The sequence below is a fragment of the Schistocerca gregaria genome, chromosome 2 (assembly GCF_023897955.1).
Source record: "Schistocerca gregaria isolate iqSchGreg1 chromosome 2, iqSchGreg1.2, whole genome shotgun sequence".
Classification (NCBI taxonomy): domain Eukaryota; kingdom Metazoa; phylum Arthropoda; class Insecta; order Orthoptera; family Acrididae; genus Schistocerca; species Schistocerca gregaria.
In genome coordinates, this window is record NC_064921.1 from 122,176,121 (window position 1) to 122,203,281 (window position 27,161).

The 27,161-nt window shown below is 38.0% G+C and overlaps 1 protein-coding gene across 1 annotated transcript in view; it reads right to left on the reverse strand.

Moving 5' to 3' along the window:
- LOC126336485 (dynein axonemal heavy chain 7) overlaps positions 1–27,161 on the reverse strand; it is a 978,012-nt gene that overhangs the window by 728,600 nt on the left and 222,251 nt on the right. Inside the window, exons 5-6 of the mRNA XM_050000228.1 lie at positions 11,234–11,409; positions 6,858–6,870 (exon numbers count right to left, since the gene is read on the reverse strand). Of these exons, the coding sequence (XP_049856185.1) occupies positions 6,858–6,870; positions 11,234–11,409 (189 nt within the window). The remainder of the gene's footprint in view (positions 1–6,857; positions 6,871–11,233; positions 11,410–27,161) is intronic.

The window sequence follows — 27,161 nt, forward strand, 5'->3', positions numbered from 1 at the left end:
AGCCACGCAACCGGCAATGGACAGACAACATGGAGACTGTACCTGGGACCTGCTGCAACACTGCAGTTGCTGATGAGTGCAGCTGACTCTCACAGCACAGCTCCGAGGTAATGTGCGGTACCGACGCAGCGCCTACTGCCGACAGCAATGTACAACAATTAATACAGAATGGTGAGACAATTTGTTCCCTCCTTCTTCCCCCTAATAACTGTGTCTATGCCCAGTCAAATTGGACCTGGGTTTTGTGATTTTGCTTTGGTTTGTGTAAACACCACAAAAATAAATACATTTCTTTCATGGTTTGATCATATACGCAATCTTTTACATTCATACATGGATACCCCAGTTTCATGCCATTTGTCTTTGATTTCATTTAATTATAGGTATCAGTTAATTGTTGGCTCCTAATGTGGGGCAGTATCATCAATCATCTGCTCATCTTTTCACATATGGCAGCCCAAAGTGGGTTGAACTGATGGGTAATTTTCATGGTGTCTGATGTCAAAAAATAATTTCTGAAGTTCACTGCAAGGTCTATTACAGGGCTATGAGCCATGAGGTAAGGGATTGTGAGCAGGGGTTGTGTAACGATGGATGAGTATACTGTGTAGGTTCGGTGGACAGTGGAATACCACTGTGGGAGGGGTGGGAAGGATAGTGGGCAGTACATTTCTCATTTAGGGCATGATGAGAGGTAACTGAAACCCTGTCAGAGCATATAAATCAGATGCTCCAGTTCTGGGTGGTACTGAGATATGGGGGGAATGCTCCTCTGAGGCCAGACGGTGGACTCTGGGAGATGGTGGGAGGCTGGAAAGATAAGGCACAGGAGATTTGTTTTTGTACAAGTTTGGGACAATAATTATGGTCAGTGAAGGCTTCAGTCAGACCCTCAGTACATTTCGAGAGGGACTGCTCATCACTTCAGATAGGATGACCACGGGTGGCTAGGCTGTACGGAAGGGACTTTTTGGTATGGAATGGGTTGCAGCTGTTGAAGCAGGGATTGGATAGACACACGTATTATATGCATATGTGTGAGTTGCATTTGTGTGTGTGTGTGTGTGTGTGTGTGTGTGTGTGTGTGTGTCTACTGTTGACGAAGGCCAATGGCCGAAAGCTTTAATTGTGAAAGTCTTTTTTTGTGTCTATCTGCCACTTAGCATCTCCGCGATACGGTGAGTAGCAGCTTTCCTTCTCATAATATAGTTACATTCCATCCTGGATTTTCCATGGTTTAATTTTTGCCTGACAACTTTTCTTTGATCCTAACCCAGTGCTGTCCTCCTTTGTCACTATTTTCTTTTGCATCACTATATTTAATGTCCATCCTCTTTCTCTTCTTTGCTATGTTTCTCTTGTTGCCTTACAAACCACACTGCATGCTCTAGTTATGGACCACACCGTACCAACTGTCTCGGCTAAACACAACAGACGGCACCTTTCTGGTGCCACATGATATTGTATCTCATCCTACAAACCCCTCCCCACCCCCACCCCCAACCCCCCCCCCCTCCACCCCCCACCACCACACACACACTTTCTCCATTCTATCCCAGCTCAAATCCACTTATTCCTCCATCCAGTCACATCTACCATCACCCTTCTTCAGACTTATCCTCACTCAGACCTGCTACCCACAGTAATATATTCCTTACTTTGATCCTTGTGACTTCTCGCCAATTTTACTGATTTTTTGCATTTTGCTGTCATCATCTCCTTCAGATTTCATCTTGTTTCCCAATTTTGCATACATTTCATCCTTTTCGTGAGTTTTCACACACATTTGGGTGTATTTTTGCGAATTTTTTTTAGATGTAATTCTGCATTATATACGCAATTTTTCGCATTTTCCCACCACCATGGATTCTTGCTCCTTCCACCTGCGTCAACACAGAAAAGTTTTCTTATCTCTAGCCAGATCCTAGTCCCACATGGTTGCTTGGCCCATGGAATCCACCCTAATGGCCTTACCATCAAATTACCCATCTCTGGCTGCCATCTCTCCTTCCCCAATGACCTCCACCTGTTCAAATTCCACCAATCCTTAGCCCTCACTAACATAGTCCTGCAACACAATGTCAACCAAGCCCATACCTCCTAGCAGTACCTTCTCTCCATTTGCAAAATTATCCTGCTATGAAATCCCAAATTCGTGGAACCCATAACACACATTGAAACTCTTGCCTTGCAGGAACTTGAGCAATGTGCATAATGCCATTTCAAAAAGCTCTCCATCCTGCTTACTTCCTCCTCCTGCCTTGGAATATCACTGTCCACCACCTCTACAAAAACCTCCAAACCTCCACCATGCCCCTCATAGCTGACAAACCCTGTCTCACAGCCTACTACATTTATCCCACCCTACAAAACTCCCTCTCACCACCATACAGGAAATAGAATCTCAACAGACCTGCAACACAGTCATGAACCTTTCCTCCCAAAGCCTTAGCCCCACAGAAATATCAGTCCTTTCCAAAGGCCTCACCTTTTTCCCCACTCCCAAATTCAATCATGCATGACTTGCTGAAGACCTTCTTTCCTTCTCCTGGTCCCTAGAGTGGAAACACTTTTCGCCACCAACCCTACCAATCAGACTCAACCACAGAACCAGTACCGACCTTGCCTGACTGAGTTCACTCCTCCATCCAACTGTGATCCATCCCAATTGTCCCCAAACCCACTGTTAACTTTCCAGACTTTCTGAACCTCAAACCTTGCCTCACCATCATTCCCCAAATCGCTCAACATGCAGACTAACCTTACATCCACAGAAAGAACCGTGGTCCATCATCTAAAAACTGATCCTGACCTTATAATCCTACTTGCCGACAAAGACTCCACCACTGTTGTTTTGAACTGCTAGGACTACCTAGCAGAAGGACTCCACCAGCTGTCAGATACTTCCACCTACAAACCTTGCCACAGTGACCCCATTCTAGTAATCCAGCAGAATCTCCAGTCACTACCCAAATCCTCAGGCCCATCCCAGAACCTGTACTCAGAGTCCATCTCTCTACTCACCCCAACCACTACCCGCACTCATATCTTCTACATACTACCTAAAGTCTATAAACCTAACCATACAAGTTGCCCCATTGTGGCCGGTTACTGAGCCTCCACTGAGAGAATCTCTGCTCTTGTAGGCCAACACCTTCTACCTATTACCTGGAAACTAACCTCCTATATAATAGATGCTAACCATTTTCTCCACTGACTCTGCACTGTTCCTGACCCTTTACTACAGGGTGCCCTGCTCATCACAATTTATGCCTGACCCTTTACTAAAGGATGCCTTGCTCATCACAATTTATGCCACCTCCCTTTACACTATCATTCCTAATGCCCATGGCCTTACTCCTATTGAACTCTCCCTTTCCCAATGCCCAATGGATTCCAAACCAACAACCTTCTTCCTAGTCACCATGACCAACTATATTCTCACCATCAATTACTTCTCCTTTGAAGGCATTAGCTACAAATGAATCCAGGGTATGGCTATGGGTGCACACATGGCACCATTGTATGCCAACCTATTCATGCCATCTTGAGGAATCCTTCCTAAAAACACGGAATCTTAAACCCCTCACCCGGTTCAGATTTACTGATGACATGTTTGCTATCTGGATCGAAGGTGAGGACACCTATCCACATTCCTCCAGAACCTCAACAGCTTCTCCCCATTCACTTCACCCAGTCCTAACCAACCCAACAAGCCACCTTCCTAGATCTTGACATCCACCTCAAAGATGGCTACATCAGTACCTCCATTCACATCAAACCAACTAACCACCAAGAATACATCCACTTCGACAGCCCCCACCTGTTCCATGCAAGAAGTCCCTTCCCACATATCCTAACTACTCATGATCATTGCATCCGCACTGATGAGTATTCCCTCTCGAAATATACCATGGATCTCACTGAAGCAATCACTGACCGTAATTATACTCTCACCCTTGTACAAATCTCCCATGCCTTATCTTTACAGCCTCCCACACCTTCCCAAAGTCCCACCATCCGACCACAGAGGAGCACTCCCCTTGTAACTCAGTACCACCCATGCCTGGAGCAACTGAATTACATTCACCAGGATTTCGATTACCTCTCATCATGCCCTGAAATGAAAAATGTCCTGCCCACTATCCTTCCCATCCCTCCAACAGAGGTATTCCGCCATCCCCCAAATCTACTCAGTATACTTGTCCATCCTTTCACAACCTCTGCTCCCAATCCCTTGCCTCATGGCTCACACCCCTGTAATAGACCTAGATGCAAGGAGATTATGTGAAAGATTCAGTGCATACATCTACTCTATCAAAAAACCTACCATAACTGCAAGTTCACATCGAAAGTACCTCTGAACATACTGATAGGGGCAAGCTGCACTAAATATGGAATGAACTCAATTATTGATTTTGTATCTATAGATTCAGTAGGGGACACAATATGGTGAACTTCCAATATGCCAAAAAAAAAAAAAAAATGTTTTTGAGTTTTTCTATGTATGTGCAAAGCTTCAGTCATTTATAATAACCTTGTACTCTTTGTAATGTTTGTGTCTTACTGAGTAAAATGCTTTTCAGAAATCAAGACTATGCATTCACCTATTTGACTTGATCCATGGCAGTCAGGATGTCATAAGCAAGTTGGGTTTTTGCATGAGTGATGTTCCTGGAATCCATGCTGAATAGCATGGGGAAGGTCATTGTTTTCCATATACCTCATTATTTTTGAGCTCAGAATATTATCTAGAGGTCTACAACAGATGACTGTCAATGAGAGAGGATAGTAGCTTTGTGGATTACATCTGAGATCTTTCTTACATCCAGGTATCACCTGCACTTTCTTCCAATCACTGGAAACAGTTTTTGTTCAAAGTATCTACAGTACATTAAAATTAAAATGGGAGCTAACTCTTGTGTGTCCCAGTTGGTAACAGATGCTGTAAATATGAAACTAGCTCAAGAGACAGACAACAATAACACAAGAGGGGACTGGTGAGGCAGGAGTACAGCTAGCAGTCTTTGGGCTAATGAATGGTTGCTGTGTATGACTCTGCTGCAGACTGCCTTACAGACTAACATGTGAGTGTTGCCCCAGGACTTTGCTTCAGATTGCTGCCAGACTATGTCTGTAAATTTCCTGTGTACAGCGATGAGAGTTCAAAAAATACTTCTTGAAATACAAACATCTATGCCACAAATTCAGTACATAATCTCACAGAGAACCCATCAAGTTCTGTAGCCTTGTTTAATTTAAGTGATTTAGCTACTTGTCAATGACATTGACATTAATATCTGTGTGACAAATCTCTGGAGTGGTGCGAGTAGTAACCTGGGGCATTATTCCTGAATCTTCTTTAGTAAAAAAACATTTGAAAAAGAATTCATCATGTCTGTTTTCCCTCTGATACCTCCAATTTCATTTCCAATGCCACTCATTAGCATATGGACACTACATTTTACGCCTGTGATAACCTTGGATTTGTGAGCAGTATTTCGATAAGATTCTATGGGAGTAGCTATTGAAAGCATCATGCATTGCCCTCCTGACAGTCCAATGTGTTTCATTCAGCATTTCTCTATCTATAGCTCTATGCTATGTTTTACATTTATTATGCAGTAATCACTGTTTCTTTAGAGGTTTCTTTACAGCTACTGTGCACCTGAGTGGATCCTCCCATTGTGAATTGTTCTAGCAGGTACATACATAGCCTGTGTATGGTTAAAAATTTCTTTTAAACTTGATCCACAATTTTTCTACATGTCCTCAGGCACAACAAAAAGACTGTCATAATATTGTTATATTGCATCTTGGATTTTCCATTGTTTGATTATTTTTATTTCCTCTTTGTGATACAACATTATTGCCTCTTTACTTAGTTCAGGGTACATGTAAATCTTCCAACATCTTTTAGCTGCCATGTGAATTTCTATAATCACAGTTGCTACACTGTCCCATGGTCACTGATACTAGTTTCAAAAGGGACATACTCAAAGACATCATGTATATTTTTTGGCATTATGTCTCATACATTTCCATCATGAGTGGGCCACCAAACAATATGCTGTAGGTAGTTTTCAGACAAATCATTCGGTAATGTTTTGCAGGAACACAGATATCACATAAAAACTGTAATTTTCCCAATCATGAGTTAGATGACTTAAGTCTCTTCCAGTGACAACAGTATGGCTGGGAAACTGGCACTGTACTTAAAAAGATTTTCACACAAATGATCAACTCACGTAAAATGTTTGGTGGTTATGTAGTGAAAAGTGAAGTTGAAAAACAGGGGGGCTAATATCAAGCCTTGTCAGTGCAAGTTTTGTAGTTTTCTCAATTTACTGATCAAATTCATCTTGAATACCTAGATTTGTTTATTAGAAAGCAGGCAGTTATGATAACTTCAGGAGCTTGAATATATTTCTGCCTTTATAGTCAATGTCAAAAGCTGCTGTGATACTCAACATTATAGACACAGTATTCTGTTTCTCATGATACCATGATTATTCATATAGTGCCCTGCTCTGAGAACTGCTTGTGCAATGGTCAAAAAGTTAAGAGCAACTGAGCTTATGCAAGTGTAAAACACTCTTTCTCTCTTTTATTTCTCTGATTTCTTTTTAGTGTTTAAGTGCATTATCCATTTCACTTATCAATTCTCTTCCTCTATCTATCTATAATTCTCAATCTGTTCTTATATCATCTCTAGACTGAAGCTGATACATTGCTTATCTATTATCAGTGATTGTCTAATCTGTCTGAGCCCCCCCCCCCCCCCCCCCCTCCTGTCTATCTTTGTTTTCTCTTGTCACCACAACAGCTGTGTCCCTTCCATTCTGGGTCTAAGTGACATGCCCCTCCTCTCTATCTTTCAACCTATCATTATTTCCTTGCTATGGATGGAACAGATAATCGTAAAAGCAAGGAACGTTTTTTTTTTCTTTTTTGTCCCCCTCCCCCGCAAATTTAAATGTGTCTATTGGAAGTCCTAGAATTTTGACTGCTCTACATACTGGCTAGTCATTCTGCCTCTTTGTAATTTTGTAGTAAATTCATTAAGAACTATGACAAATGCTGGAGATTTGCATAGTTATAGTTTAGAAAGGCTGTCATATTTGCTTCTGCAATGAAAGATGACATTTATACACATATAATGCCCCATAAGCCAGTTAAATTTTAATTTTTCTTGTGTATTCTTTGTCGGTTATTCTAAATATCGGCACTATCTGTTTCACTATTATCTTCTCAACTGAGGTGAAGTTTTTTGTAACAAATATTTAATGCCCAACTTTCAGACTGCTAAAATGTTACTTTTGCCACAGTCCATAATACCAATATAATCACTTCCCACATCTGACCAATAATTTTTCAGAAATAAATTATTTCACTATTCTCATTCTAGCATGGAATTATATTCCAGAATGACATTATATGCAAAATAAGGGAACAGAAACCACTCACCTATAGTAAGCTGGTATATGTCACTCAGAAACATGTAACAGGGAACAGTGTTCACACTACCTTTTGAGCTCTTGCTCTTTTTCTAGTAAAGTACATACATTCACACATACAATCACACAGATACTCAAACAAGCTCCTCTGCCGTAGTGTTGAGACTGATTATTGATTATTGAGAGCAGCTGCCTGCGTGGTGGGGAAGTGGTATGAAAGGCTACAAGAGGCAAGGATGGGTTAGCAGGATAGTGTGATGGAGGTCTTCTGACAAGTGACTCAGGAGCTGCACGGCAAGATGAAAGGTGTTCAGAGAGTATACAGTATGTAAGAGGTAGAGAGAGGGAGAGGTTGATTGGTGGGGGAGGGGGCAGAGGGAGGTGGAAATGAAGAGGAAGAGAGAGAGGTGAGAGAAAATGGGTGAGGGGTGGAAGTGTGGGAGGGAGCGGATGAACTGGAGGAGAGAGGAGGGAGAGAATGCCTACATACAGAGAGGGGAGGAGAGGAAGCGGTGGGAAAAAGCAGAATGCTCACAACAACATAACTTGAATAGCTGCTTTAGCGCACAAGCCATTTGGATACTTTCTTCCTGTGCAAGTTTCTCTGAACTATGCAGGTGGGAATTGTCTCTGCAGCATATTCTGCACTCCTCACAATCCCTCTGGCCTAAACCTTCACTAACCTGTTTCCCGCTACCTCACCTTACCTTTCATCTTTTGTCCACACCACTCCTCCATTCATTCCTTGCCCCCCTCCCCTCCCAACCAATGCATGCAACATCCCCCCTCTCTCTCTTCCTCCTCTCTTTCACACCGATCTGCCTTTCTCTCTCTCTTCATTTCTACCTTTCTCTTCTTTCCTCTCCTCTTTTTTCCCCTGTCCTCCCCATCCCCCTCCCCCCTTCTCACTCTCTCTCTGAATACATTCTCCCCTCTGAACTTCTTTTGTCTTGTTGTGCAGCCACTGAGTCATCTGTCAAAAGACCCGCCTCACTCTGACCTGCTACTCCTCCTTGCCTCATTCATTCTCCCCTATCCCCCTCCCTTCCAAACAGCATCTGCTGAGGCAAGTGCTCTCAATAACCAGTCTCATCAGGACTGCAAGAGTTAACATTTGGGAGTCTGTGTGAATGTATGTGTGAATTTGTGTGCTTTAACTAGAGAAAGAGCAAGGACTCAAAAGGTACTATGAATAATGTTTATATGCACCTTGCATCAGTCTGATGTATGTGAGTGGTTGCTTTTCCCTCATTTTACGTATTTTTCCATACAGGAGCTTCCTTTATTGTTATAGAGCAGCGCATTATTATTTTCATGTACTTTTTTAATTTTTTTAAAGATGACGTTACTATATGATTGGATATCTGGTAGTCATCAGAAATGTCAGCATTGGTTGTTAAGTCATCTGTCACTTTTATTGCACTGTAGATCTAGATAGATGATGTTACGCCTGATGCAGATCTTCTTTCTGTCCTGGATTGGGCATCACGGTCAGTGGGCACAATCATTCCAACGAAACTAATAATGATACCTGGTAGTCCTTGCAAGTGTTATGTATTACAGATATTTGAATTTAACAGCTGTTAGAAGGAAAAAGGTTGAGATGAATTGGATCAATAAAATTTCTCTTGAGAAATATACATAACTTGTTAAGTGCACACACATGTGGTTCTTATCTTAGTTTTTCAGAGTATTTGAATAGGCTTGTAGTCAGTTACTACCTTCACTACAAAGAGCAAAATTTTAAACTAATCACTACAAAGAGTAAAATTTTAAAATAACGGGTATTAAGTGTTACTAAAGAAAAGGGTGAAACATGAGAGATAAGCACAAGATGGCTGCTTCTTTCTTCAGAGGAAAAAAAGATATTAATATGACTGTTACATTCATTACATACCTTTTTGTGAAAGCCAGTACACAAATTACAATGCACACACACCACACATTTGTCAAATGCAGGACATGTGAAAACACCAGAAAAGTGTAAATTCTTTGGGAATGCTTCATGTTAGTTTCAATTATTTTAAACAGCTGCTGTCCCATATCACATACTGGAGTCTATTACTTTAAAAATTTTCATGATGATAATACATTTCACAATATATTCCATATTGTTGTACCATTAGCATCAGTCAACACTCTCATACAGAGTTGATTTATGTCCACTATTTGTAAGATATCACTGTGAAAAAGCAAGCTGTGTTTCACAAAAGTGGTGTTTCCTGTACCTGTGTTCATTCTTTGTGAGCAATTTCTTCCCTCTCTTGTTTTTGAGATATTTTTGTATGTTTGAGTTTAAAATATGCACATGGAACACACAACAGACACATACTAGTGATATAGATGTGTAAAAGTCTGTTTTCCACCTTCTTTTGAATGGAAGGAACCCACTCTTTTTCCTGGCCATGTGGGACCATTCACTGTGTGAGACATTCTTTATGATCATGGTCTTGCAAGGGGGGCACTTCCATAGTATATTCAGTGTAATTCCATTACTGCCAAACACTTGTAGCACATTAACCATAAATTCTAAACAGAATTACTTAACGCCTGGCACCTTGCTTGGTTTGAGTAGTTTCAACTCATTTTCAGTTTCAAAATAAGTCATGTTTGAACACGTTTGGTGATTAAGCACTGGCACAGCTACACTCAGATTCTATTTATGTTTATTATTTATCTTTTTACACCAGACTGATCTGTAAGAGAAATGACAGAAGATTTAAATCTGTTAGTTGTCTTTACCATGCACCAGTACTTCATAAATTTTTTTAGGTGATTGTGGGAATTGCCATACACCATTCTTTTGTGTATATGAGTTGGTTTGAATTGTTGTTAATCAGTTTCCTTAAGTTCACTTTTGAAGTGAAATGTTCACCAAATAGTATGATCAAACCAAGTTGTGTCTTTCTATCATTTTATGTGATACATGTTTATCTGGAATGTAAATATAGATGTTTCTAGTAGTAAATCTTCTCAGTATGTTACTTAGATAGCATACTGGCTTGTCTGTCCTGCTGAAACAAAACTAATTTATTAATCTTCTTGATAAACGTTTACTTTTGGTGATCACTGTCACTAAAACAATAACTTGATAACTAGTCTCCGTCTTGTTTATGGAACTGTCATCAGTGTTAGGTCAGCCTGTAGCCAGGAGATCTTAAATGCTTACTAACTGATCGACATAGTTATCTGATAGTATATTCTAAATTATTCTACATCATCATCATTTCAATTTACCACTGATAATGTATGTCATTCTTCCACAGTCTCAGAAGTGCCCATTATTTTGTGTCAGATCTTGTCCATGGTATTTTATGGTAGAGTGCTAGAAAATATCTGTTGTAAATTGCTTGTCTGCTGCTATCTACTGGCCAAACACTTTGAAACTCAGCACATAAGGACACAGTTCAAGGCCAAGCAAACAACACTCTAATATGCTATGACAAATACTTATGTAGTAAGGTAAAGAGTATCATTTCTATTTTCTTTATATGACACTTGTAGATGAAGATGTAGACAGATGCAGGAACAACACTCAGCTGAAAATTGTGTGAATTTTCAATGGTGAAATGTCTTGCAGCACAAAACTACATATTATTACATGAACAAACAAGTATCTTCCTCTGGCCTATTCTAACTTAAGACAGCACTTGGATGTTTCTTGTCCATTACATTTTGAACCACATGGGTTTTAGTGCTAAAGTCTGTTAACTGTTATAAAATAGCAACCAATTTCTGAACACTATAATACATTTATTTTTCTTACTTTTAGGTACTCTCTGCCTTCCCAGTCTGCATAAAGTTCTTCTTCCAGTCTTGGAAGCGTACTGACAGCAGTAATCATTGTATCATATACATTCTGAAGAGCTTCACTAAATGCATTAAATGATGGCTCAAACATTATAACTTTATTTCTCTGCAGAACTTTTATCACAAAACCAGGATTTGTGTGCTGTAAAAATACAGAAAATAGAAAGAATATTTTATCAAAGAATTAACAAAGAGAAAAGAGGATCAAAATTATTACAATCTAAAAGTATACTGACGAGAAAAAATATCACATGCCAAGAAGAAGTTGTGAGACGTAAACAAAAGTTTGTTTGTGTTTCTACATCTGAAATGTTAATGTCTATTCAAATTTCATGCCAGTGGCATAAGAGTGGCACTAGTAGCGGCATTATGAGGATGAAAATCATGTTTTGTGGTTTGGTCATGAGCATTAATTACCTGCGAGATTGGACGTGATGCATTGATGTCATTCAAGAATGCCTTTACGGCGACAAAGAAGCCATTGTCAATACATCACTGAAGTTGATCAAGGTCATGTAATAGGGCTATGAGAAGCTGGATGTTGTTTCTGCCCACTGCACGTGATTGCTGGCACCACTGGGTATGAGAACATATGGTCACAAGAAGACTGGACTCTAGCAGGTCACATTGCAGCACTAATAGGAAAGACCGTCATTTTAGGTGTATGGCTCTGGTGCAGAACACTGCATTTGTAGCGACAATTTGAGCTGCAGTTGGTACCACAGTGACACAAAAAACTGTTACAAGTCACTTGCTTCAAGAACAGCTCTGAGCCAGATGCCATCTAGTGCACATTCCACTGACCCCCAACCACTGTCATTTGTGACTTCAGTGGCTTGGTCAAGCGAGAGCTCACTGGAGGGCAGGGTGGATGTTTGATGTGCTTTCTGATAAAAGCTGCTTCTGTCCCAGCACCAGTGTTGGCTCTGCATTCATTAGAAGGTGGCCAGTTGAGGGCCTGCAACTAACTTGCCTGCGAGCCGCATACACCGAACATACACCTGGAATTATAGCCTGGGGTGCGATTTCATACAAAAACAGGAGCACTCTCATAGCTATCCCATACATCCTGACTGCAAAACCATATGTCAGTCTGATGATTTGATCTGTTATGCTGCCATCCATGAACAGCATTTCAGGGGGTGTTTTCCAGGTGGACATCATGAGATGACAACTCCAGCATCATCCACAAACAGCGTTAACTGTCCCTCTACTGGCCAGTCAAGTGCAACAGGCATGGAACTCCATCCCACAAACTGACATTTAGCACCTGTACAATACAATGCATGCACATTTGCATTCAACATTCTGATACTTACACCAGTTAGTATTCTACCAGTATTTCAAATTTTCAATGGACTATTTAATGTTTACATTAACATGTGACTTTTTAATATTAATCACATAAATATATTACCTAGACAAATGTACTCAAAATGTTCATTACTTTACAGTAATTATGTTTTGGTGTTTCGATTTGCTTTCTGTCAGTCTATTTTTCTTATTGAATATTTCAGTGATGGGTTTGGTAATTAGATTAATGATAACACATTTTTGGTAAACAAAAGCATATGGCATCAGCATAAATATTATATACATCTAGAATTCTAAGCTAATAGTAGGCAGGCTGCAGAGACCAAAGTGAATATGCCATGTAAAGAAATTGGCTAAAACGGTCAGTGATATCCAGTTGCAGGTTGCCTAACTAACAGCTTGCACAGCCAGAAAAAATTGATTTCCAATATCTCATATAATTAGTACCTAAATTTAAAAATTTAAAATGTAGTCATTGAGAGGTACAATCTTACATTAAAGATTTAACACAATAATTCAAGTATTAAGATCGGCAGTAACTCAAATTATCCAGACAACATTCACCAAATTTTTGAGAATGAGAGCACTTAGCCACTACCAATACACTTTACATGTAATTTTAAACTTTTTTTGGAACTTTTTCTTACTGACACCACCCCCTCTCCCTCCCAAACCTCAAAATTATAAGGAAAAATATTTATCGCTTACACATTTTCACTGCACATGCAGCAAAATTTCAGCAATCAAGTGTGACATCTTACTTCATTATTTCTTTACTACTAGCACTATTTACTGTTTCCCAAAAAGGTCTCATACGAACATAAAAAGCAGTTATCACTTTTTTTGACAGTTTTAGTTTTGAGTTCTTCATCAGTCTATGGGCAAATAATCTGAACCTAATGAAACCAACATAATAATGGTTTCGAATCTTCAGCCATAAAGATTCCATATGCTTCACACCACATCAAATATTTAACACATCAAATCACTTGTACAGTAATCAGACATTTGAAGCTATTTTACACATGAGAATTTGATTCTTAAAAGAATCGGAGGTCTAAGGTTAGGCCACAGCCCACAAGCTGGCTGGCCCTTGTTTCATGCAACAAGCGTGGCTCTGTCCGTGGTGGCCATATTGGCACTTTTCTCATCCAGTATGAACCCCAGGGAAATCCAATTACAAGAGAATTGGCGCAAGCTTCAGCAAAGTTTACTTTGTTCCATGTCAACCATAAGCACAATTTGAATAAATAATAATGCAGTCCTTGCAACAATGGGAAAGGTTTTGCTCCTACACAGCATATGGATGCCAAATCCACACAAGTTATTCAAATACTACATAGACGATGTCTGTTAACTCATTTGAAATGCATTTGAGAATGGTCAGAGATGGAATTTCTAAAAGGAATACACACATGAGGAAACCTATCAGCACAGAAGAAAACCTTGTAACTTTAAGAGGTCCTGGACATGAATAGGTAAACATTTTCACTCCTGGTCTTTGAGACTACAATACTCTCACGATTCCATGTCAACACTGCATTAATTTAGGTAAAGCATTATTAGAAGTTATATTTATTTATCTATGATATTATACCAACAATCAGTTTTTGACATGAATTTGAATGCACACTTAGTTTCCGGCACCATTACCTATGACATAATGCTTATAATATAGCTAAAACTGTGGTAGTCTGCTCTCAACTTCCATTAAAATATATCTCATCGTATGGAGTATAATCGAGGAAGTCAGAAAAATTTATTTCATCTTATCTTTATATTGTTGAAAATTACCTCCAACAATGAGATGTAATGGACCCATTTTGACAGCTGACTACAATGAACTGTGTCAGTGTTGCCCAATTTCTGCGAAGAAGTGCACATCCAGTTATAAGTCAGACTCAAAGGTTCCAGTGTAAGGACTTGTGCTCTATGGATTGTGCTCAGTGTGTCAATGTACAGATGGTACCACAAGGTTTACCTGGAAGTAATGTAATTTGTAATGTGTATGCTGTATATGTGACATTGCATACCAAATCTGTAGTTACTCACTTCTCTGGCTACATCATTATTGCTGTCACAGTTTGAGTTATATTGCTCGCATGATGCTACAGGTAGCAGTACTGCAAACGAGACACTTAATCAAAATTCACCTTGTAGACTAATTACTGTGATAATTAAACTGCTATACTTAAATAAACACAAATTCTAATACCACCTTATCTAATGTTGTGCAGTGTTTACATAGAACCAAAACTTTCTTGGCGATCAAAAGTAACGTAGTCTCAAAGTAACTGCCCTGCTTAACTTCATTTGATTAAACAATTATATACTAAGGCCTGCTGTCACACATTTGTTATCTTAGAGAAAGTACATACATTGATTGTGTATAAGCAAGAGTATGATTATAGTCTTTGTAATTAAGGTCTTTGATAACAATCATTCTAATACAGTAGACAATAGATAACATTGTAAATAAGCAGTATTCTTGGCTATGAGGGCCTCTCCTGGTAAAATTAGCTGCAAAATCTTGTTATTTATTAATTTTTTTAATTACTTATTTGAGCTAGTATAAATTATGTACTCCATATACCAAGAAGAAAATTTCAGACAAAACTGCAACCATACATAGGAAAATTAAAATTATTTATGTTTGGTACTTGTTCAGACTTGGTGAAGTGTTTGACATGGTTACAAATGGAAAAGTATTTAATAAAGCCAAACATTATGTCATAGAAGCGCTTGGACATGTAATTCTGATCATTCTTAGAAAATGATCTCACTAAGGTGGTAACTGGGTGATCTTCTGTCTGAAGAGTGTTTTCAAACAGCTTTCCGTGCTACTCTAACCTGTGCAAACTTCTGATCTCTGAATTACTACAGCAACCTACATCCATTTGAATCCACTTGTTGCATTCATGACTTGGTCTCCAATTACAATTTCAACCCCCCCCCCCCCCCCCCCCCCCAAACACACACACGCACAAAACAAACACATGAGTGCTTCATGCCTAAGGATGTATCCTATCCTTCGATCCCTTGTTCTAGTCACGTTGCACCACAAATTTCTGTTTTCTCCAATTCAATTCAGTACCTCCCCATTATTTAATAGATCTTCCTATCTAATTCTCAGCTTTTTTCTGTAGCACTACACTTTAAGTGTTTCTATTCTCTTCTTTCCCTAACTGCACATCAACCACATTTCACTTCCATGCAAGGCTAAACTGCAAACATACTTTCAAGGAAAGACTTCCTAATATTTAAATCTACATTATACGTTAACAAATTCCTTAAGTTTGTAAATGCTTTTCTTACTGCAACTAGTGTGCAATTTATATCATCTCCACTTTGGTCATCAGTAGTTATCGTGTTGCTGAAACAGCAAAATCCACCTACTTCTTTCAGTGTCTCATTTCATAATCTACTTCCTTCAGCATCATCTGATTTAAATCAGCTATATTCCATTACCCTTGCTGTATTTTTATTAATGTACAACAGATAATGCCTTTTCAAGGCACTATCCATTCCATTCAGCTGGTCTTCCCAATACTTTGACAATTACAATGTCCTACTTCTTTCAGTGTCTCATTTCATAATCTACTTCCTTCAGCATCATCTGATTTAAATCAGCTATATTCCATTACCCTTGCTGTATTTTTATTAATGTACAACAGATAATGCCTTTTCAAGGCACTATCCATTCCATTCAGCTGGTCTTCCCAATACTTTGACAATTACAATGTCACCAGCAAACCTCAAAGTTAATGGTGGGCTTCTGGTTGTTCTGTTAAGTTTCTGTTTCCTCGTTATTCACAATATTTTGATTACTGACCCAGCTATTTTCTTCAGATGCTGCAAGTTTTGCTGTTATATGTGATCACTGCCTGGACTCCAATCAGAGATGCTGTGTGCAAATCTCTCATATGGAAACAACAAGAAAATGTCAAGTGAATCAGCAGATTTATTTATTTATTATCTCTTTTGCATATAGTCACCAACTGGTGACTTTTACAAACATCATAGCATTTTTATACAATTTTTGTACAAACAGTAGGAATTTGCAATTCACATGTACAAGAAGCCAGTTATGGGTGATGCACTTGGCAATATATGGTACGGTACTTCATAATGCAACATACACTAGTTTCATTGTATAGGTATTTGAATTTACAGCATTTTGTTACAAAAATAATATATATTACAATCACCTCAGAATAGTACATCATATAGATAGAGGAGTTAGCCCTACATTTAAGAATAGATATATTTTAATATCAGTATTCATTCAGTGAGTACAAACATTTCAGAGTTAAGAATGATTTTAATTCCCTTTTGAATACTTTACCTCTGTGGCATCTTATAGCATTTGGCAGTTTGTTAAACCATATCTGGCCATTAATCCAAGGACTATGATCTGTTGTCTTTAGTTTAGTTCTGTTTCTGAAGAAGCAATCTTTTTTCCTTGTGTTATGGGTATGCACATCAGAACACTTAGTTTCATTATTTTTATGGTCCACAAAGAATGTTATTAATTTGTACAGATACAAGGAATATACGGTTAGACATTTATGTTGTACAAAGGTTTACCTACATGAATCTCTGTATCCTAGTCAATGCATGGCCCTGATTGCTCTTTTCTACAGTGTTAGGATTCTGTTCATGTGAGTATCAGCAACACATCCCCATACCTCTATTCCATAATTAATATATGCAAATATTGTCCCATAATAAGCAGTTTTTAATGTTCATTCAGAGACTAATTTTGATAGTTTGCTAATTAAGTGCAGTGTACTGCTGATTTTATTGCATACAAAATATATCCCCAAAAATTTACATTTGCCAGCGTCTACTTTTTTGATGCCACTTATATTATCAATACAGGATTGGTGTGAATTACCATGTTTAAATGGTAATAGCTGGGATTTGCTAATACTGACTTCTAGACCTTGATCATGGAAGTAAGTAGTTATTTGACTTAAGTCATCAGTTGCAGCCAGTGTCAAGTCATTAGTTTGTTTGCAAAAGAACAAGAGTGGGGTATCATCTGCATAATTTACTAATTGGGAATACAGAGGTGCATCTGAATCATTAACGTAGACCAGCAAAAGGAAAGGGCCCAATATGGAGCCCTGGCATGCACCTTGTTTCACTGTTTCATAGCTGGATTGGAAATGTTTGATCTGATCATTAATTTCATAACTCAGCTTTGTACACTGCTTACGATTGGTTAGATAAGTGTTCAGTAGTTGTATGGGTGGCATTTATATTGTAAGTTTCCAGTTTGCTTGGTAGTAGCTTGTGGTTCACTGAGTCAAATGCTTTAGTAAGGTCTAGAAATATTCCTGCTGTCTGCATTCCCTCATCCAAGGCATCATACACCTTGTGGAGAAATTTGGTAATTGCCATAATTGTACTGTGATGCGTTCTGAAGCCATGATGTATTTCTGCTAGTAAGTTATTCTTTGGAAATAATCAATAAAGTTGTGTCAACAAAACAATTTCAAATATTTTACTGAAAATTGGTATTGGTGATATGGGCCTAAAGTTTGATAGCTCTCCTATAGATCCTTTTTTATGCAAAGGTTAATTGCACTTTCCTTCAATATATTTGGAAAATTGTGCTCCCTGATACTACTGTTGATCATATGGGTAATTATTCCAACTAACTCCTTATTGAATTTTTTAATTATAATACTACTCAGTCCATCCCAGCCAGATGAGGTCTTATTCTTTAAGTTATTTATTATTTTTCCTTTTTCCTCCACACTCCCTTACTTAAATTCAAAAGCAGTTTCCAGCCTAGGGTAAGGTTTTATCATCCAAGTCAGACCTGTGTTATTAACTGGATTCACAGCTGAAGATCTAAAATATTCATTAAATATACTGCAGATTTTATCTGAATTATAAATAAGGTTTCCTTCATGTTGGACTCTGTCAATTTGAGCATCTAACTTTGGGGTGGCTTTGCGATATCTATTTATTATATTCCATTAAGCCTTTCCTATAGTTATTGACTGAGCTACTTCCTTATCTAGTATCTGTTTTCTTAAATTTGTGAGCTGTTCCTGAAATTGTTTTTTTTTTAGCTTGATTATACTTATCCTTAAACATCTACAATTTAGATGACTTATGTAGCACACTTAGATCATCAATATTTTGCTTGAGTTTAATCATGTAAGCTCGGAGAGTAAGTCTGGTGTTTTGGTTGTGAGTTACTACTTTCTTAATTTCTTTCACTGGGCAGCAAAAATTAAGATATTGCAAAATAATATCATAAAATTTGGACCATTTGTATTGGGGCCCTTTTTGCTGAAGAACTAGTTGCCATTCCTCAGATGCTAGTTTACATTTAAAAGCATTAATATTTTTCTCTTTGAGCATTCTTTTGTGTTCTAAGACCTGAGTCCTTTCCTGGGTGCTGGTGTGTTCATTGTCTACAAATTGACATTTGTGGTCTGAGTAGTGAAGTCACATTCCAGCATCTAATACTATCTTTTACCTCTTTACTTCATATTATGTAGTCTATTCTTCTAGAAGTAGACTGAGTTACTCTTGTATCTGAATTTACTGCATTCATAAGATTATTGGAGTTAAGGGTATCGATTAGCCTGCTGTTAGAGTTATTGCAAGATGTTGCCTCTATATTCAAGTCACCAAGTATTGTTACCTCATTTGGGTCACTGTGTCCCACTATTCTACTAAAAATATCTATGAAACGCCCTACTTCTGATTATGGTGAACAATAAATCCCAATAATTTTCTGTTTCATCATGCCCTTCCCGCAACCTTTGATACGGAGTTCAATGCCTGTCACTTCAGTCAGGCCTTCATTATTATACAGATCTAGATGGTTTAATTTATTTTCTTTGAGCTGCTCTCTAACGAATACTGCTACACCTAAACCTTTATGATGCTGTCTACAGTAGCTATTTCCTAGGAAATAGCCATCTAGTTTAAAGTAAATAATTTTCCCAGATTCCAGTCCATGCTCAGTTAACACAACTACATGAGGTGAATGATCATTTACAAAAGTCTGCAAATCATTGAGCTTATTTCTAAGATATTGTATATTTATCTAAAAACAAAGATGATGTGACTTGCCAAACGAAAGCACTGGCAGGTTGATAGATACACAAACAAACACAAACATACACACAAAATTCAAGCTTTCGCAACCAATGATTGCTTCATCAGGAAAGAGGGGAGGAGAGAGAAAGACGAAAGGATGTGGTTTTAAGGGAGAGGGTAAGGAGTCATTCCAATCCCTGGAGCGGAAAGACTTATCTTAGGGAGAAAAAAAGGACAGGTAGACACTCGCATACACACACATATCCATCCGCACATACACAGTCACAAGCAGACATTATGTATATTTAAGTGCATGAGCCTTAATGGTACTTTTAGTTTGTCTCTTTGAATTTCCTCCTGTTCTGGATTCTTTATATTGGGTCAAATCAAGTTGGAGTTGGCCCTTTCCATTAGTTTCCCTGCGTGTTGGGATTTAGGATGATAGTCCATCTGCTTTCACAAATTATGATGTCAATAGCATTGTTTATGTGTGACGCAAGTCTCTTTTTACCAGATAGATTTAAATGTTGACCATGTGTTGTGAAACTAGTGTTTTCATAGCTGTTGACATCTATAAGTCTTACATTTTTAAACATGGAGCAGAAATGTTGTAATTTTTGATTTGTTCATCAAATTTCACTATGTACACAAGACCAGACCGCCATATCAAATCTCAGAGGTAAATTCACTATTATCACATTTGTAGTCGATAGCAACTGCAAGATAACAATCAGATTTCTTAAAAATGCACTAGCCTCGTTGGAGTAAACATCGTTTGATCCCGCTATGAGAAATGGTTACATTTCTAAATTTCACTCCAGCCTTAACTACAGTTGACACACTCACATTCTCCTTAGCAGAGTTTGATACAAACTTTGAAACATTGCATGCATGGCTGTCTCTGAGTATTTGTTTTTGCATGGCTGAAGAATTGTTCTTTGGAGATTTTGTGTTTGTTTTGTGATTTTTAACACTGCAGAACAGTCTTCAACATAGACACAAGCTTTTTTTTTGTTTGGGTTTTGAATATTTATGGAACATTGGTGCTCATACATTAATTTCACCTGAATTGTCATTTTCTATTTTTTCAGCTGCAGCACATTTCTTGGGGTCATGTGATTTAACAGTTACAGTACATTTGTTTTCATTCACTTTTAAATTATTGCTGCTCTCCAGGATTTTGTATTTGTGTTCTAAGGATGCACACTTTATTTTTAGAGCTTCAATATCACTTTGCAACATTTCATTTCAGTTACTGAATCCTTGTCACTGATAATGTTTATATACTTATTGTCACACATTTCTGTTAGATGTTGCTTTTAGTGACAAAACTATGAGACACTAGTCTTTTTGTTGTCTCCACTATCACTCTCAACAGCACACAAAGCACTTTACTACACACAATAATGGCTGCTACAATGATACATACAGTATTGTTACTGTGTCTACTTTGCTTTTGAAAAATGAAGTTCTGAATATTAGAAAGTTAAGCAGGAGCACATCTTTTTTTGCCCCTACCAAAGGTCTCACCTTCAGTCTTGCATCCTGACTTCATCATGCTGGTGGGGGTTCTGACTCAATATTTTTTTCATTTAGCCAGTGTATCTTTCTACCTTTATTGGATAACTTCTTATATAATCCTCGAGTGTGTGCACCTATGTATAAAGTACACACACCATAAATAAAATTGTTTTGCACCATTCCGTTGTTGTTTCACATTTGTGAGCCCATACCTATTCCTTGATTATTGTTTCAGGTAACATAGTGACAAACAGTGTTGCCATATATCCAAGTGAGCAGCATTAATATAAAATAAACAGCGAGTTGGGTGAAAAAAATTTATGTTCTGTGCAGGAAAATGACCAAGATTATGAGCTAGCAGATCAGTCCCACAATGGGGCAGTTGTCTATGAGATCATTACTAATCAGATAAGCAACTGGCTCTGATCTGATGCAACTGCATTGGTTAATGCTGCGAGTAGGATATTACAGTGGGTAGGACTTGCCCATGTAAACATAGCCATACAATAAAAGTTTATAATTAATTAATCAAACAGTGCTTTTAATATAATTTAGTCTGTTTTGTTATATTAAACTTAGATTAAAGGGTAATTTTGCTCATACAAGCTTCCCTTGATAACACAAAGACAGCTGTTCTTTACATTTGTATAAAGTACATTTGCGTGCCTGCTTGCGTTATGAAAAACACTCGAGGTTAAGATTCTGATGCATTCAATTTTTACTAAAGTGAGATTATTCTTTAAGAATGAGATTTTCACTCTGCAGCGGTGTGTGAGCTGATAGGAAACTTCCTGGCAGATTAAAACTGTGTGCCGGACCGAAACTCAAACTCGGGAACTTTGCCTTTTGCAGGCAAGTGCACAGCCAACCGAGCTACCCAAGCACAAGCTTTTCTTTTAAAAACATAATTTTATTTTTCTTTGAATAATTGTAATGGGTCTTTATATAGAGCAAATAGCTGCTGTACAAACGGGTCATGAATTTATTTCAATACTACAAAGTAACTGGTTTTATTGTCACTTCAATTTGTTACGCATGCTGAAATCTAGCGCCAGTGTATCATACTCTTATCTTGCCTTCATCCACCAAAAAAGTTACTAATGTCACCATCATTTGATCCCTATCAATTAAGCAGTTAAAGCAAATCTCCACCACTTCAGGGGTTAGCTTCTAGCTAATTATTCTTCCCAACTGTTGTCACAATTAATAAGGAAACTCGATTCAGCTTATTGGTAAGTTCCTACTAATGCCATATGCCATTCCTTTTAATGGTCTCTCTTAACCATACAAAGTACAAATTTAGTTTAATGGTGAATATATAGTCTGGCAACAATTAAAACTCCCTGGTTCTTTACACTAGTCTCAGCTATTACAATAAATTTGCTCTTGAGTGTATCATGAGCACTCATGGCAATTCTACAAATTGTTCCCACTACAAAGGACAAAAATCACTCTTAACAAATATGGTTGAGGGTATGCCAAGTATGTCTAATCAAAATTAAATTGGAACTTATCTAGTCTCAATTCTCTACTCTATACACCAAGAACATAACACATTAGCACACCTAAACCAGTGTAGGAAAACCACTGGCATTTTAAACAGCTTCCATTCATCTTGGAATGGATAACTACAAGTCCTGTATGGTTTTCAAGGGAATATTAGATCATTCTTCCTGCAAAATAGTGGTAATTTCAGGTAACATACTGATGGCAGTGTATAGTGATCAGACATAATTCTCTCCAAAATAGACCACAAAGGCTCAATAACATTGAGATCTGGTAACTGAGGTGGCTGGGGATATATGACAATTCATCCTTGTGCACACATAAATAGTCCTGCACAACTGCCTCATTGTGGGATTGGGTTACTAGTTCGGAAACTGGGTCATTTTCTTGCACAGAGTGCAAATTTTTTCTCACCCAGCTTACTGTTTATTTTTTATTATTGCTGCTTACTTGGACGTATGACAGCACAACTTAGCACTGTTTTAGCTGAAGCAATAATGAAGGAATAGGTACTGTCTGGCAATTATAAAACAGCAGTGGAATGGTACAATACAGTGTTATTTGTGGTTGACTCACTTAATACACAGGTGTGTCTGCTTGAGGGTTGAAGTTCAAATTATGAAGCGTTTGACAACTTCTTGACACATTACATAACTATTACTCTCAGTAAGTGCTGATCCTTCATTGGTGTAAACATTACATACCAATAATACACACACCACTTAATCACAGTACTACAATATCACTTTAACAAAATCTGTAATTTCATTTCAAAATTGAAGCATTTAGTCCAGTATTCAGTCTTACATAAATCTGAAATTATCAAACAGTCCTCTTTTCTTTTTATGTTGTACACCTGCTCAGCCTTGATCACTGTACTGTATCACTTCCATATGTAGTGACATAGTCTGAATTCCTTAAATTATTGCAAAGTCATTCACCTTCCATCATGGTCACGATGTGAGAATGGCAATATATTCTACAATGGCTTTTTAATAAGTCTTTGTTTCACTCTGAATTTTTGGAACTGTGTCTTGTTTATCCAAGTTGAACCCTTTCACATTTCTTCTGTTACAGTGATGCAGTTATCTCAGATTAGCTTCTAACACAGTTGCCATGTGAAAGGTGGATAAAGTTCTGGGTATATCATTGTCCATTAATCATAAAATCTTATTGTCTACTATTTTCTTCAAAATAATGGCCATCAGTTTTCAGTAATGTTGAATTTCTGTGACTGAGTTCTTAACAACATTGTTCTGTTTAGTCTTTGTTGATGAGTGTCATGATGATGTAGTACTCTTGAGATTCCTGCGCTTACTCCATACAGCACTGATAGCTGCAGGCAGCACCTGCTGGTGAACTCTATCTACTACTCACTGCCCAAGGAACTGCCAAACATGGAGTAAAGTAAAAAAATAAATAAATAAAAAAATAAAAAAATAAAAAAAAAAAAAATTGGATACATACAAATCTTTACTGATATTATTAAAATAATAGGTATCTATGATATGTTAAAATTGGGGATATTGGGATGTCATATTTGGTGGGGGAAGAGAGGGAGACAGGAAGGAAGGAGTGGGATGAGATTGTAATTAACTCTAACGCCACCCCTAACCCTTGAACCAAACCCTGGATCCATGCTTGTTGATGATTATGCTTTATTGCTGCCATTTGAACAACATAGTCACACAAACAATTTATTATGGGGATCATATCTCTTTTCTGAAAGACAATGGTATTCTGAAGTCATTTATCAATTTCTATTGAGCTATAGGCTGTTAAAGTAACAATTTTCTATCTCTTTGAATATTACAAGCAGATGTAGCTTATTTTATAATACCTACTTTTTTCTACAGAAGAATTCTATGAACTCTTCCATTTCTCTCAGATATATAATACGTTTGATGTACTTATACACATACAGTGGAACTTTGACTTTAAATTCTCTGATTTTACATTCGCAGACCTTGTGAAAAACCCATTAGATCAGTGCTAAAAATTTCCTGGTTTTATGTTTGTTCCTAGTAAGATTTATCTCGGCTCTAAGTTCTTACTCGACAGCTCACTTGACTATGTGCCATTTGCTTCCTTTTGACATTCTATGTGACTGAACAAGTTATAAGTGGCACAGAAGACAGATGGTTCTCTCCACAGGTGGTGGTGGAGTTGAGGTAATATTTTAGGTCATTGCAGTGAGTGGAGATATGAGACAGGAAACGCTGATGTAATCCACAATTGGCATTGCCAATACAACTTGCAATGTTTAGCTTCACCTCACAATTATGATACTGCTACAGCTAAATTGCAGCAGCAATGAAAAACATGACAGCCAATGCATAATAAAGGGGATCAGCCCCAGCCTTTTCTTGTGCCACTTATCACTCAGTCTCACTTTTTTGCATGTATTTCCAGTGCACTGTATTCAGCAACAATATCGATTATCAACCTTTTAAATTGAAACACTGAGTCTCAAAGAATATGATCAATCATAATAAAGGTAATGTCAGCCATTTCCGGCTAGTGAGCTCTTATTGGCTGGCGACTTGTTAAGTCAACCAACAACCAGCATAGCCACCACACCACAATAACACACATAAAATGAGCTTGCCTGGTAGATGTATGAAGAGGGGGAGTTGCCCTTCAATGACAGGAGTGCAGGTAGGGGTGAAAGCATTCTGCGAAGCGCTGAAAATATAATTCCGATGTACATGATGTGCCATGTCAGAGACGTCACATGGAAACAGAGCAAGAGTTTTGTGGTAGCACATTTTAAAGACTTTTGTGTTGAAATCTGGCATGGTACAGTTGCAACTACTACATAGACTACTCACATGTATACCGTATTTACTCGAATCTAAGCCGCACTCGCATCTAAGCCGCACCTGAAAATTGAGACTTGAAATCAAGGAAAAAAAAATTTCCCGAATCTAAGCCGCACCTGAAGTTTGAGACTCGAAATTCAAGGGGAGAAAAAAGTTTTAGGCCGCACCTCCAAATCGAAACAAAGTTGGTCCATTGTAATATGAGAAACAATTTAGGTCGAATGAATGATGATACAGCTACAGTAGTTTGGTTCGAGTCGTAGGCTTAGCAGTTAAGCTCTACCAGGTAGCCATTGCTATGCGTCAGGCGCTCCGTCCGTATTTATACGGGTACCCTTCCTTTTTTACGTGCTTCGTCTGGTTTGAATTGATTGCTTATTTTTCTTTGATCTGATAAAGTGTCGTTCTCTTTGTTATAGGTGTTTACGTCACTCTAAGCTGAAAATGCATTACTGTACTGTGTGATGCATTGTTTGTCGCCTTCAGATAATGTGTGTTTACAACCTGTCGCCGCTCACGACATGGCTTGCTTTTGTGCACGCTACCTCCGCTTACAATTAAAAAACAAAAGAGAGGAATCGTATCATTAGCGAAACAATGGCAAGAGACTGCTATTTGTTGTTACTTACACTGCTGTTTTCTTCGATAATGATCAACAAGAACCAAATAATACACTGCGTGTGATAGATGATGTTCTGAACGAGAGTTTAGCGAAAAATTTTCTCCGTTTGAAAATCTTTGCAGACGCCTCTTTCGTACATTACATTCTGCACAGAAATTAGAGTCATCTTAGATTTAAAAATCTAGTCGATTGCCGTGCTTCATTTCTGACTGTACCACTATTAGGCATAAGAATAATACGAATATAAATATGACATGATACGTACATTCTTCCGCGTTTGCTGTTGTCTCACTCTAGTTTTGTAGTTTATTAGGCAGACAGGATTTAAATGAGATAGCAGCAAACACGAAACAATACATGGAAAAATGTTTATATTCGTATTTTTCTTATGGTGAAGACAATACTGCATGTGATTCACAACACATAAAAGTTTCACAATACATAAAAGTTCCTATTAGCAACCATCTCTTCTCACAGGTAGGAAAAAATTCAGAATGTAGAGTTGGCCATATTGACAAACATCCCAAACAGTCTTGCCAGTCGGATTTTCATAGTACATTGAAATGATGCTAGATTCGAAGATGAACAATACGGAATTTGTATGTACTTCGTTGGATAATGTATGAAGATGCAGTGGTCGAAACTTGCGACGGAGAAAATAGCTCATCTTCCGCCTTTTTTTAAAATTTATTTACTGACGCAGAGGTTTTGGTGCCCGTATTTATCCTTGTGCCTGCAAAGCGTGCCTGTGTAGCGCTACATACATTCAACAGCAGAACTTAGTTGTGGCGGCACCTACCAACATTTTTCAGAACTTCCGCTTACTTTGCACTCGATTCTAAGCCGCAGGCGGCTTCTTGGATTACAAAAACCGGAAAAAAAGTGCGGCTTAGATTCGAGTAAATATGGTACTTTGTACCACACCTGCAGATTGTAAAGATTGGCAGCAGTGATAGTGTAAAGCAAAACTGTAAACCTGAGCTATCTTTCAAATTTACATTTTACACAGCACATAGAAATTCATTGAGCCAACTTCTAATA